Source organism: Phalacrocorax carbo, chromosome 2, assembly GCF_963921805.1.
Source record: "Phalacrocorax carbo chromosome 2, bPhaCar2.1, whole genome shotgun sequence".
Lineage (NCBI taxonomy): Eukaryota > Metazoa > Chordata > Aves > Suliformes > Phalacrocoracidae > Phalacrocorax > Phalacrocorax carbo.
The window spans coordinates 13,482,628-13,496,610 of NC_087514.1; the positions used below are offsets into that span (position 1 = coordinate 13,482,628).

General features: G+C 40.5%; 1 protein-coding gene across 2 annotated transcripts in view; it reads left to right on the forward strand.

Moving 5' to 3' along the window:
- The window catches only part of ATAD2 (ATPase family AAA domain containing 2), a 41,506-nt gene that overhangs the window by 9,584 nt on the left and 17,939 nt on the right, over positions 1–13,983 (forward strand). For both annotated transcript variants that reach the window (XM_064442130.1, XM_064442131.1), the window contains exons 5-14: positions 589–682; positions 4,659–4,725; positions 7,417–7,524; positions 7,986–8,094; positions 9,106–9,216; positions 10,129–10,237; positions 10,461–10,576; positions 11,569–11,743; positions 12,364–12,452; positions 12,772–12,931. In XM_064442130.1, the coding sequence (XP_064298200.1) occupies positions 589–682; positions 4,659–4,725; positions 7,417–7,524; positions 7,986–8,094; positions 9,106–9,216; positions 10,129–10,237; positions 10,461–10,576; positions 11,569–11,743; positions 12,364–12,452; positions 12,772–12,931 (1,138 nt within the window). The remainder of the gene's footprint in view (positions 1–588; positions 683–4,658; positions 4,726–7,416; positions 7,525–7,985; positions 8,095–9,105; positions 9,217–10,128; positions 10,238–10,460; positions 10,577–11,568; positions 11,744–12,363; positions 12,453–12,771; positions 12,932–13,983) is intronic.

Genomic DNA, 13,983 nt, shown 5'->3' on the forward strand with positions numbered 1-13,983 from the left:
GTTTCTGCCTGTCTGTCCATGGCTTAATTCTCTCTGTGAAGCCCAAATTGACATTGTTTTCTGAAAGGTTTGCAAAGTGTAACAGCAGTGGGATGTTTTTACCAGCATATATAGTCATGGAAAACCAGTACAAAACTTAAATGACAGTTAAGAGAAGAAAAATCAACCTGTTGTCTGAGGACAACTGTGAGCTAACATAATGCTGTCATGCAGAACAACTTAAGTGCTATTAAAAGCTGCCATAATTTCTTTCTGTTATCTTGCTCTAGGCTTCAGAATTCTTTTTTTCCTACAAAGGCAGATGTTCTTTTTTTACTGTGTTCAGCAAGAGGGGAAAATTAACCTGAAAACAATGTATGTTTGCAAATTCTCAAATGCTTGTTCTTAAAAGACTTAAAATTTCTTAAAATTCTTAAAATTAAATCTATAATAAAGTAAATATTTGACCTAATTTAAAAATAGAGTTTAAAAGCTTGGCTAAGTGTCAATGACTCTTGCTTTGTCCATACTATATTAAAATGTCATACTGCACCTGGCTACTGTTTTAAATGGGGGATTTTTTTGTACTTATATGTCATCTTATGTTAGTACTGCAGAAGCAGTCTTGCAAAAAATGGATGACATGGAGAAGATGCGTAGACGGCGAATGATGGAAGACCTTGGAGTGTTCCACAATGAAGAAGTAGATACTTATTTTACTATTTTTGTATAAGTAGTGATTTTCACATTTGGAAATTATTTTGTTGTCAATTTAGCTGAAATAACTTCTGCCAAAGAACACTATAGTCTAATATAATATTCAGTTTTCCTCACTAATTATAATTTAACATCTTACTGTTACTGTCATGCTACAGGTATGCTCTAAGGGTGGAGGAAGTACCTTACTCAGAAGACATGAAATAGCAGTGATCTGCTGAAATGCATGTCTTATTCTATGATTTCTGAATTTTTTTATCACAGAATCACAGAATGGTAGGTATTGGAAGGGACCTCTGCAGATCATCTTGTCCAAGCCCCCTGCTTGAGCAGGCACACCTAGAACAGGGGGCACAGGAACGTGTTCAGGCAGGTTTTGAATGTCTCCAGGGAAGGAGACTCCACAACCTCCCTGGGCAGCCTGTTCCACTGCTCTGTCACCCTCACAGGAAAGAATTTTCTCATGTTTAGGTGGAACTTCCTGTGTTCCAACTTGAGCCCATTGCCCCTTGTCCTGTCGTTGGGCACCACTGAAAAGAGTAGAGTCTCATCCTCTTGACACCCACCCTTCAGACAATTATAAGCATTGATAAGTTCCCCCCTCAGTCTTCTCTCCTCGAGGCTGAACAAACCCAAGTCTCCCAGCCTTTCCTCAAGGGAGATGCTCCAGCCCCCTGATCATCTTGGTAGCTCTCCGCTGGACTTGCTCAAGTAGTTCCCTCTCCTTCTTGTACTGGGGGGCCCAAAACTGGACAGAGTACTCCAACTGTGGCCTCACTGAGGCAGAGTAGAGGGGGCAGATAACCTCTCTCGATCTGCTGCCCACACTCCTTTTAATGCAGCCCAGGATATTGTTGGCCTTCTTGGCCACGAGGGCACACTGCTGGCTTATGGTCAACCTGCTGTCCGTCAGCACTCCCAGGTCCTTCTCAACAGAGCCACTTTCCAATAGTTCAGCCTCCAACCTGTACTGGTGCATGGGGTTGTTCTTCCCCAGGTACCGGACCTTATACTTGCTCTTGCTGGATTTCATGAGGTTCCCCTTGGCCCAGCTCTCCAGCCTGTCCAGGTCTCGCTGGGTGGCAGCACAGCCTTCTGGTGTATCAGCCGCTCCTCCCAGCTTGGTATCATCAGCGAACTTGCTACGGTTACACTCTATCCCATCATCCAGGTCATTGATGAGTATGTTGAACAGGACTGAACCCAGTACAGACCCCTGGGGAACACCAGTAGTTACTGGCCTCCAACCAGACTCTGTCCCATTGATCACACAGAATCATAGTCATTAAGGTTGGAAAAGACCTCTAGGAACATCAAGTCCAACCATCAACCCAACAATACCATGTCTCCTAAACCATGCACTGAACTGCCATGTCTACATGTCCTCTAAATACCTGCAGGGATGGTGACTCCACCACCCCTCTGGGCAGCTTGTTCCAATGCCTGACCACTCTTTCAGTAAAGACATTTTCCCTCATATCCAATCCAAACCTCCCCTGATGCAACTTGAAGCCATTTCCTCTCATTCTATTGCCAGTAACTTGGGAGAAGAGACCAACACCCACCTCACTACAGCCTCCTTTCAGGGAGTTGTATGACCGTCTGAGCTCTTATTGAGCCAGTTCTCTGTCCACCTCACTGTCCACTCATCCAACCCACACTTCCTTACCTTGTCTAGGAGGATGTTATGGGAGACAGTGTCGAATGCTGTATTGAAGTCAAGATAAACAACATCTACTGCTCTCCCTTTGTCGACCCAGCCTGTCATGCCATCATAGAAGGCTATCAGCTTGGTCAAGCATGATCTTTCCTTGGTGAATCCATGCTGACTGCTTCTGATAACCTTCTTGTCCTCTACATGCCTGGAGATGAACTCCAGGATGAACTGCTGCACCACCTTTTCGGGGATGGATGTGAGTCTGACTGGCCTATAGTTCCCCAGGTCCTCCTTCTTGCCCTTTTTGAAGACTGGAGTGATATTTGCTTTCCTCCAGTCCTCAGGCACCTCTCCTGTCCTCCACGACCTTTCAAAGATGATGGAGAGTGGCTCAGCAAGAACATCTGCCAGCTCCTTCAGCACTCATGGGTGCATCCCATCAGGGCCCATGGATTTGCGAGGATCCAGTTTGTCTAAGTGACCTCTGACCCAATCCTTCTCAATCAAGGGGATGTCCTCCTTTCTCCAGATTTTCTCTCTCACCTCTTGGGGCTGGGATGCCTGAGGGCCAGCCTTAGCAGTAAAGACCAAGGCAAAGAAGGCATTCAGTAACTCTGCCTTCTCTGCATCCTGCGTCACCAGGGCCCCTTCCTTGTTCAGCAGTGGGCCTACTGTGTCCCCAGTCTTCCTTTTACTGCTGATGTATTTAAAGAAGCCCTTCTTGTTATCCTTGACATCCTTTGCCAGATCTAGTTCCAAGTGGGCCGTGGCCTTCCTTGTTGCATCTCTGCATACCCTGACAACATTCCTATATTCCTCCCAAGTGGCCAGTCCCTTTTTCCACGTACTGTGAACCTCCTTCTTCCATTTGAGTTTCTCTAGAAGCTCTTTGCTCATCCATGCAGGTCTCCTGGCTCCTCTGCCTGACTTCTTCCTCCTGGGGATGCACCGATCTTGAGCTCAGAGGAAGTGGTCCTTGAATACTGTCCAGCTCTTTTGGACCCCCCTGCCTTCCAGAGCCCTAACCCATGGGATTCCTCCTAGCAGGTCTTCGAAGAGGCCAAAGTTGGCCCTCTTGAAGTCCAGGGTTGTAACCTGACTCATAGCCCTGCTTCTACCTCGCAGTGTCCTAAACTCAACCATCTCATGGTCACTGCAGCCAAGGTTACCCCCAACTCTCACATTCTCAACTAGCCCTTCCTTGTTCATTAGTATAAGGTTGAGCAGCACATCTCACCTCGGTAGCTCCTCCACCACTTGCACCAAAAAGTTGACCTCGATGCTCTGCAGGAACCTCCTGGATCATGCATGGCTTACTGTGTTGCTTTTCCAGCAAATATCAGGGTGGTTGAAGAGCCCCATGAGAACCAGGGCCTGCGATTCCAAGGCTACTTCCAGCTGTCTGTAGAAGGCTTCATCAACTTCCTCCTCCTGATCAGGTGGCCTTTAGCAAATGCCCATAACAGTGTTGCCCTTCAATTTTTACCCACAAGCTCTCAACTTGTTCTTCTTCCACTCCATGGCAGAGCTCAATGCATTCCAGTTGTTCCCTCACATAAAGAGCAACTCCCCCACCTCGCCTTGCTGTGTCTGTCTTTTTGAATGATTTTTGAAAGGGCACTGTTAACCAACAGCTATTTCAGTGCTTGGGTTTTCACTTCAAATCTCACTAAAAACAGAATTCATTGATGTCTGCTTTATGTATGTTTGTTTTTCTGCCAGCCTTGCCTGTGAGCTTAAGTAGTCCTCTGTCCCTACAAGAACTTATGTTAAAATTATACACAGCAATCATATTTCCTCTGTCTTAGTTTTGCTCTCTTAAGTTCTTCTACTGTCCTTTTGAATGACAAGCACTTCATTTTTAAAATATCTTCATAACCTGCTTTCACAGGGTATATTTTTTCCTATCTCTGTTCCTTGTTTTTTTTTTCAAATAAAACCAGAATTGTCCATAGGACAATATTATCTCCTACATGCCCGTATGAATATTTTTTGTCTGCTAGGTATTGCTTTTTTCTGGGTTCTGCCACACTCTTGGATTATTAACCTGTGATTAATTGATACACTTAGTTTTGTATCTGGATAAGTATTTAACTATCACATGTACTAAACCGTAGTTTAGAGCAGAAATTCTTGTTATTAATCCTGGGTGCCAGAATGATGTTCCTATTCTCTCCTCCTGTTCCTTAATTTAATCTTTTGTGTATATGAAGTGTCTTGATAATGTTACTATATAGGCACCAAATATGCCCGTGTCAGGTTTTCTGCATATTTGTGACTGATCTTTCTTGTTTCTTTTAATTAGGAAAACCTCGATATGTACTCTCGAGGAAAGAAAGAAATCCAAAGAGCTGGCAAAGCTGATAACCAAGGTGGCATTGTAGATTAGTTCTGTTTTAAATTTTCTTTACTATGTTCTAGCCAAAAGCTTTTCTTAGACAAGTGAGATGAACTGAGCTACTGGGTATTTTTCATCTGTTAAAAAAATCTGTATTGCTATTGACATTACAAGCCATAGTCAGAGACTCTAGGGCTGTACTGTAGTGAGCTCAGAACAGATATTCAGAGAGAAAAAAAAAAATCAGTGCTTTTCCAAAATGCTTACATGATAAAAGGCAACAGATGGCTGTGGACAGGTGGGAATACAAAGGGATGGATGGTATTACTTAGAACGAGAAAGAGTAAACTCGCTACAGCAGGAGCATGACAGTTTTCATGGTTTTGAGCAGCACAGCAAGAGTTTTCCAGAAGTAAGGGATGCTGCCAGATGTGTATGGAAAGCTCCTCCCAAGTGTGAAGATCAGCAGGGGAGAAGACAGTGTTATTCATTTCTGTAGTTAGCAGGTAGTCAGTGGAAGCTGCTGACCGGGCCCGTAATTCAGAGCTGTCGTCCCAGTACTCAGTGAGAAATAACATGATGAATAAGGTTAAATCATAAAAGGCCGTACTAACTTTATGTTTGAAGTGAGGGGGGAAATCTTTGTGGTCTTAAGAAGAATGATAATTGTGTTTAAGGCAGGCAGTCCAACAATCCTTGTAGGAGCTTTCTAGCTAGAACAGAATGGGGTAAGATGGTACTTAAGGACAGAAAAGTATGTGGTGGTAGTTGAGCTGACTGGAGTTAGGTTTTGTGATAGACCTCTGCACACCCACAACCCAGCTCAGAGACAGTGGAAGGAGGGGAGCCCAAATAATACCCTGCCGGGCTACTACCAGGCCCATCCCAGGGCCAACACAGCAAAGCAGTTCACACAGGACTTACTATGGGATCTTTAGGCAGGAACCTAAAGCGGGACAGCGAGGAATTCAGATGATTTTAGGAGGATAGAGTGTGGGAAAATAGAGGGGCAAGGGGATAAAAAGGGTTAGTCATGTGTAAATAGTTTGCTGGTCAGTACGCTTCTCTTACTGTGCCCTGTGTCTGATCACCTGTCTGACCATCAGAACTTGAAGGAGAGATGATTTATGACATACCCAGTGAGGGCAGTACCTCATACATGTTACACAGACTGACCACTGGCAATGGAGACCTAAAAAAAGGTTCAAACTAGATGTCCAGGTGTTAATGAGCACTAGGGTGATCTTGTTCCTAATCATGAACAGGCCAGAGAACAGTCCGTGACCTGTTTTTAGGCCTGTTATTAGTTCAGACCTAGCCTGTGGCTCCCAGGTGTGCCCCATGGTCATCAGACCTCCTTGTAGAGCAGAGAGAGAACACTTGGAGCCACAGGAGGAGCCCATCAAGAGGCTGACCTAAAGAAACCAAGGTAGGGCAAGGCATTAACAGAAAGAAACATGATCGAGTGTGCCAAGGGCTTTGGCTGGCAAGGGAGAAGGACAGCTAACTCATGATTTGGAGATCTAGTTAGGAGAATATCAACTCAAGGCCTTAATAAGAGCAGCTTTAATACAAGGCATTGGCAGTCTGGAGGGAGGAACTACATGGCTTCGTTCAAGAGTGTGGATCTCAGGGTGCTCGGCAGGAGAGACTTGCAGGAAGTAATTACAAATAGTATGTTGAATGGGAAATAAGGGTATGTGGCAATTCATTTGTGATCAAAGGGTAAACTCTGGAATTTTAAATTAGGAAGAAACTAAAATATAATGCTTTTATAATTAAAAGCATGCTAGGAAGGAGTGGGGAAAGTGTCAGTGTTGGTGTAAAGAAGATGCGTGGAGCAAGGGGACAGACTAGCAGAGTAGAAAAACAGAGGAATCCATGGCTTTGTGACAGAAGCATTGGAGTACCAAGGACTGGGGATGGTAGTGATGCCAAAATAATTTTTCACTTTTCCATGTGCTGTGTATTTATCTTGTGTAACTTATCTTGCATTCAGAAAGCAGTGAGACCCTTTGGGGGCAAGAAAAAAAAGGGTAGTGCTTTCCAAGGAATAAAATGTACTTAATTTTAGTGAGCAGTTAGGTGAACAGAGCATGTACATTCTTTACCCAGTGTCCAGCTATTAATGTGAGGGAACTATTAAGAACCTGCTAGATAATTATATTCTCTGTTTTTTTCATTTTTACCAAATTTCATGGAAAAACTTCAAGTTACTTTACAGAAGCTAGTGGCATAAACTGTATGCATTTGACATTATTTTCTGATTGGGGAAGTTCAAACCTGTGATTCGCCCAATATTGCTCATGTAATCTGTGGCAGAGCTAGGACTTGGAGCTAGATTACCATGCTTAGACTTACCACTATAGAGTATTAAAAGCATTTCCTTGCAACACTCTCTCAAAAGAAGAAGAAATGTCTTTCTGAAATAGTGGTTTTCATAGGAGCTGCATCTTACCTAAGCAAGATGACAGAATTGTTGTTACTAAGACTGATGAGAAGTCACCCAGCAAGTTCAGCGAGGACAGAACAATATATGTGTGCTCCTCTGTGTTTTGTAATTTCTGGAATGCGTCATGCATAAATCGGTCTCAAGATTTTGCAGGGTTTCAGATCTATTGTGAAAGTAATAGTAAAACCTGTAGGTATCTGTGTAGTAAATTTTGAACTTAATATAATTTGCAACAGTACTTAAACAGTGCAATGTTATGTTGATGTACTATAGTTTCGTCAGAAGAAAGTGAAGAGAAAGATGATGATGGTGAAGAAACTCGAAAGCGTTATGACTTTCGACAGAGGAAAACTGTTGAGCGCTATCAGGCTCCATTGGAAAGTAGGTTATATGCATAGTATCTCTTAAGAGCTAATTTCTTGCATATAAGTGAGATATTTTTTTGAATGAAAATATGCACACTTGACTTCTATTTACATTTCTTACCTTCATTCTGCAAGTAAATTTTATTAAATGCATGTATCCTGTGCACATTACATTTCTTTGCCATTTGCCATACTTGTTGTTTTTCAGTTAAAACAATGACTTAAGTATCCTTGAAAGCATTAAACACACTTTTGATAATCTTACTGCTGCGGTTTTCAGTTCTCCTTAAAAACCAGGTGTGTGTTTTTTCACTTCTTCTGTGTACTGATTAAAAAAAAAAATCCCCTCCCAAATCACTTGAAACTTCCTCTGAAATTAGAGATGGGTGAAACACATCACATTTTCTGCATCTTTCACTATCCTGCTTTCTCTTAAACTTGTTTGTAATGTTATTATAAATACTTTGCTTTCAACAGAACCAAGACAACGTAAGATATATTTTCCGGGTCGGTCTTCACCTGTCAGACAGAGATATTCATTTCGAAGTGCTCAGCCACAAGGCTCTTGCTGCAAAGGAACTAACAGGTTGGTGTATGGTTATTGGCAGTTCTTATTTAATGTGACTGACAGCACTATTGATACTGATTAATGCTTTCAAGGGTTTTCGGATTGGTGGTAATTACAGATCAATAGTATGATTATTGTTGTGGTAGTCTGAGGGTATAAAGACAACAAATATTGGGGGGGAGACTATACTTTTCATTAGCCATTAGATTTTTTTTTTTTTTAAATGCAGTATTTGTGGTCACTGATAAGGTGATTATGGAGGTTGTGGCTGAGATTGTGTAACTGAAATTCTTTTGTTCTGGAATTGAAGCCAGAATTTACCTGTGAAAATCTTACTATTTAATCTTGAAGGACACATTATTTTCTCAAAACTGAAGATAGTTTAGTTAGAGGGAGAGCCTGTATGGAAGCGTTAGTGGATGTTTTTTAAATCACTCAAATATTGATTCTGGTTTCTCTTTGGAATCAGCTAATGTTTCTGTATGAGACTATGCTTAAACAAGAAAAATGAGAAATGAAATTATAAATTATAAATTGCAATAGTAACGACAAAGGGGTTTTGCATCCTGTAAGCATTTAGAGCATGGAGAATGCCATCTCTTGATAGATATGAGCACTTTGTTTAGCGTCCTTGAAAGCAGACTGTTTTAGGAGGAAGGGTTTTTGAAGCCAAATTTTTAAATAAGTTAAAAAGGTTTATGTTTCACAGAGTAGATATGTAATGCTAGTGAAACTCGATATATATGTGTGTGTGTGTGAGAGAGAGAGAGAGAGAGAGATTGGACAAAATGAGAAACTTGTTTTGTGAAAATTCTTTGCAAAATGGTTAATCATTTTAGCTTCCTAAGAAAAATTAAATTTTGCTGTCACAGGGAAAATCATGTACTTTGAGATCAGGTTTATAAAGAGAACAGTGATCTGGAAACAACAGATCTGAAAGTAAATTCTAAGATAGATAGAATTCACTTAAATTGTGGTATTACTTAGTGTGTACTTTGATTTTTTGTTTGTTTGTTTAAATGTTTGCAGACGGAGACACGCAGTCCACAACAGTGATTCCACATCTTCATCATCCTCATCTGATGATGAAGAGCATTTTGAGAGGCATAGGAAGCGCAGCCATAACAGAGATTTAAGAAGGTTAATGTAATTGGAGAATAGGGGAGGGAGGAATCTACTTGCATCTGCCTAACTGTGAAGTTACCTCTTCATCTTGTACAGTTTCTAAATTGCAGCAATATTTAATCATATCTCTTGGTACTGGCAACTGCAATTGGACTCTCTAAAATAGGATTTTTATAATTTATTTTTGATAAGCAAATTTGATTTTTAGGCGGGATTGTGGGGGGGAACACTTTTATGTAATTTTTCATGTAAAAATTGTACTGCCTCTGTGCTTTACAGTAGTTTATTCAGGAAAAAAACCCACCATAACAGAAAATGTTATAAATAGAGGAAATGACGGAGGTTTTGCTACTTTAAAAATGCTCTAGAAAAATTATTTGAACAACAATCTCACAAATAGGTTTTCAGCCAGATGTCTTACAGACGTGTGACTTCTGGCACACACATCCCAAAGTCCTTGGGAAGGACCAGCAGTGGTGGGCAGCCTTTATAATGTTAATCCACACTGAAATAAGTATCTCCTTGGGCTGTAACTTTTTGAATGTAGAAGCAAAAAATCTTTGAAACATGTCAGTATGTTTTGGGCGTTCTTCCGTCACACAAACCAGGGACAGTTCACAGTCTCCACATACAGAATAACTTGTTCTAAGCTTGCATTCATATATGTGCTGTGTTGACTGGCATGGATATTCATAAGCACTAAGATTTGTTAAAATAATCAACTCAGATGTCCAGAGTGACCATTTTCCTTTATTTACTCATGGACATGAAATGTAAAACAATTTGAACGAATATTTAACTATTTAGGAAGTTTATGCTCATTTATTACGTCTTCTGCATTCACTTGCCTTCATTATAAAAGCAAAAAACCTCTAGCTGCATATTAAGTTAGAAAGCGCCTTTCTCTTTCTCCTTAATCCAAATCAGGTGTCTTCCACTAAACTTTCGGAAAGATGAGCTACAGGGAATTCACAAGGATCGAATGAAAATTGGAGCAAGTCTGGCTGATGTTGATCCAATGCAAATAGATTGTTCAGTAAGTATTTTTAGTTCATTGTGTCAGTGAGATGTTTCCAGTGTTTATGAAAGCGGTCGATTATGTGCTGTATACAACCTCCTTGTTTTACAGTTTTCTCTCAAGCGATGTGAAAATTGCCCAGAACATCTCCTTTGTGCTGACACATAATTTCTGATGGAACCTTATCAAGGTTGCAGCTTTCTTTAACATATAAAATGTGTTCTGTTGAATTTATCTTTAGGTGCGATTTGATGGCGTGGGTGGTCTTTCTGACCACATTTCAGCTTTAAAAGAGATGGTCCTTTTCCCACTGCTTTACCCAGAAGTCTTTGAGCAATTCAAAATCCAGCCTCCAAGGTAACAGACATTGTTTAAAACTATAAATTCTAATTCACCCATTTTCAGGAGAATAGTCAACTGAAGTATCAATATGTTTCTATGCTTTCAGCAGTGTTGATGGGTTTTTTTAGAAGTAGTAAAAAGTAATTTCTAAAAATGGATAGAATCCAGAATGTACGTAGGTTCAAAGGTTTACTGTGTGGCGAGAATACACTTTAAAAGTGCCTTGCCTTTAAAAGGTGAGGTTGGGGTGTTTTTGTTCTGAGTTATATGTACAAGCCAACTTGATTAGTTTATAAGCAGGAAGGAAATCAGGGTATATTGAAATAAGACTTCAAATTCTTTGCTTTGAGTAACTTTAAAAGTATTACAAATAACAAAAAGAAAATCTTTCAGTGTTTTGCTTCTCTATTCATTGAAATTCTTTTTGAAAGAGCAGTGTGTTGCCTTTTCCAGTTGATGGCTATATTTATCTGGAAATGCAGAATAACCCCCCCAGCTTTAGACTTTCTCCTTGTTTATCATCAGCAATGGATGGTCTGGGAGACCAAGTGGAGTAACTTAAAGATTTTTAAGGGACAATGAAATGCTTTACTGTCAAATCTTGCCTTTTGTGAAAACAAGAATGAATATGCAGTGCGTCATTGAAGAATGAACTGATGATTCATAAGTTAGTCCAGTCTCAGATTTTGCGCTGAAGTTTGTTCTGGTTTGGCTCCACTGTGCTGTGACCACTCCTGTTAGTTTGTCAGCAGTTTTGGAAGTGTCCTCTGGGACACTACGATCTTTTTCTCAAGGTTTTTTACATCTCCATTATCCTCTTTATTAATTTCATCTACTGCCTTGTTGAATTATGAAGGAACACAAAACTTCCATCTGTTACTGCTATCTTATACATTAAGTGTTTTGGTTAGGAGAGGAGAGTTGTGTGTTTTAGGGATGGGGGTTGTAAGTCGTACTTTTCCATGATGATTTTTTCTTATGTGAATCTTTTTTCTTTTTAATTGCAGAGGATGTCTATTCTATGGTCCACCAGGGACTGGAAAGACACTGGTTGCTCGTGCACTTGCTAATGAATGTAGCCAAGGTGGCAGGAGAATAGCCTTTTTTATGAGAAAAGGTGCCGACTGCCTGAGTAAATGGGTGGGGGAATCTGAACGACAGCTTCGTTTATTATTTGATCAGGTAAGGTTGAAGTGTTCTGCCCGAGCCGTAACTGATTTTCCATGGTCAATATTTTTAAGAAGAATTCAATCCTTTTCATGCTTTGTCAGTTCCTTGCACTGAAATGTGTTTGTCAGTGGGCTTTTTAGGGGCTTGAAATCTTGAGATGTATTGGGAAATATTAATAAAACAAACAAGAAAACCTCACAAAGCAACTCCCCCCCCCCCCCCCCCCCAAAAAAAAAAAAAAGGCAACAAAAAAGGCTGCAAGAGGGAAGAGATGGTGGCTTTAGATCAGAGGGAAACAGATGCAGGCTGAAAGCATGGTCATTTAAATTCATAATGAAGCTTTTTTCCAGAACCTGTAACTGAATTAAGTCCCGGCTCTGTTCCCAGTGGCTGCCAAATAGCTGTAAAAACTACTGGTACGATTTGTTTCCTGTCACCCAGTCCCAGTGGGCTGACATAGGCTGCTGTCTTGGTACTCGTGCTGCTTACTCATGAGCTCAGTTAGTGGAGATCCCTGATGCTAGTCTGAGAAATCTAGTCCAGTGACTTTCCAACCATAATGGTTTTCATGCATTTTCTCTTTAAAATAGTGCTGTTTTGCTTATGTCAATATTCCTGTGTTTTCATTCTAGGCCTACCAGATGCGACCTTCAATTATTTTCTTTGATGAGATAGACGGACTTGCTCCTGTGCGGTCCAGTAAGCAAGACCAAATTCACAGGTAGTACATTTTTTGTATTTATATAGAAGCTGCTTGATCTTTGTGAAAAGAAGGCCACAACCTATTTATGTGACACATTCATTTGTCCTGAAAGCTAGTAATTCAGTTCTACTAATTTCAGATTATTTTAAACAGTAATTGAAAAAAAATTCACTAAGCTCGATTTCAGCACAAGGCTTGTATTACCTTATCTATTTTTTTAGTCTCAAAATGCTGATCAGCATCTCATCAATAAAAGCTTGTCCTTTTTGAGTGATCGTTGGAGGAGATCATGTGGAATGTACTAAACCAGTGAACAAAAATGTTATTTTTCTGTTAGCTCTATTGTATCAACACTTCTGGCACTTCTGGATGGCTTAGACAGCAGAGGAGAGATTGTGGTGATTGGAGCCACCAACAGACTAGATTCTATAGATCCTGCTTTACGAAGACCCGGACGCTTTGATCGAGAGTTCCTCTTCAGCTTGCCGGATAAAGAGGTCAGAACTTAAACTCAACCTTAATGCTAATGTGGCAACGTCCATCTTTATAACAAAGCCACTTAACAATGCAGTATAACTGGGAAGTTAAAGTTGAAATTGGAATCGTACAACTTGGGCAGAAGAGGAATATCGGGGGAGACAGCATTGTATTGTGGAGGGCAGATCTGGTACTGAATATATATGATTAAGATTATTTCAACAAGTAGTTAGTTCTATGATTAGTTTTGGTTTCATTGTGATCAGCCAAGAAAATGGGATGCTGCTAGTCCCTGAAATGTTTAAGAAAGAATGAGTGTCTGAATTAACTATAAATAGCTGCTATCTCATCTTAAAAATGGTATGCACACACAAATTCCTTTTTGCTGACAAAAACTTTTATCGAGGCTGGTGCTGGAGCAAATTAAAATTTTTCTTTCCCAAAGTGGTTCATGCTTGCTTAGTGATTGAATCCACTTAGGCACATTCACCCTGAAGTGCTCTTGGTCTCAGTTCTTGGTTTATGAATGGACAATGGACGTACCTGTGTTGGATTATTCCCAGGCTGGGTATCCTGGGAGATCCTTGTAACTATTTTGGGATCTGACATTCTTACTGGTACTTATTAACAGGGAGTTGTGCAGTGTACTCCACATCTTTGTCCAGGTGCAGAGCTTGGGAAGCTTCTAGTTCAATGGCAGTAGCCAAGCAATGAAAAAATAGGTATATAGCAACCAAAAAATATCAGCGGGGGAAGACAGTGTGCAAAACTGGAACCCTGTGTTTGAGGTTTTTCCGTGGCTATCACAGATATTTATTTTTCTTTTATTAGCGCTTTTTGGAAAAAGGATAAAACGCTTATTGGATTGAAGGCTAGTAAAAGTGCACTGAGCAGTGTATTTAACACAAACATTTGTCTCCAGTTTTTATTGGTTTTCAGGAACAGGAGATGAGGTGCCCTGAAACATATTCCCTACTGTGGAAGAATTCTAGAAATCTGCCATTATTAATCCATGTACCAGGAAATACTTAAAGTCTTGTTAAGATCAGAGATGAAGATAGGCAACGTTTGA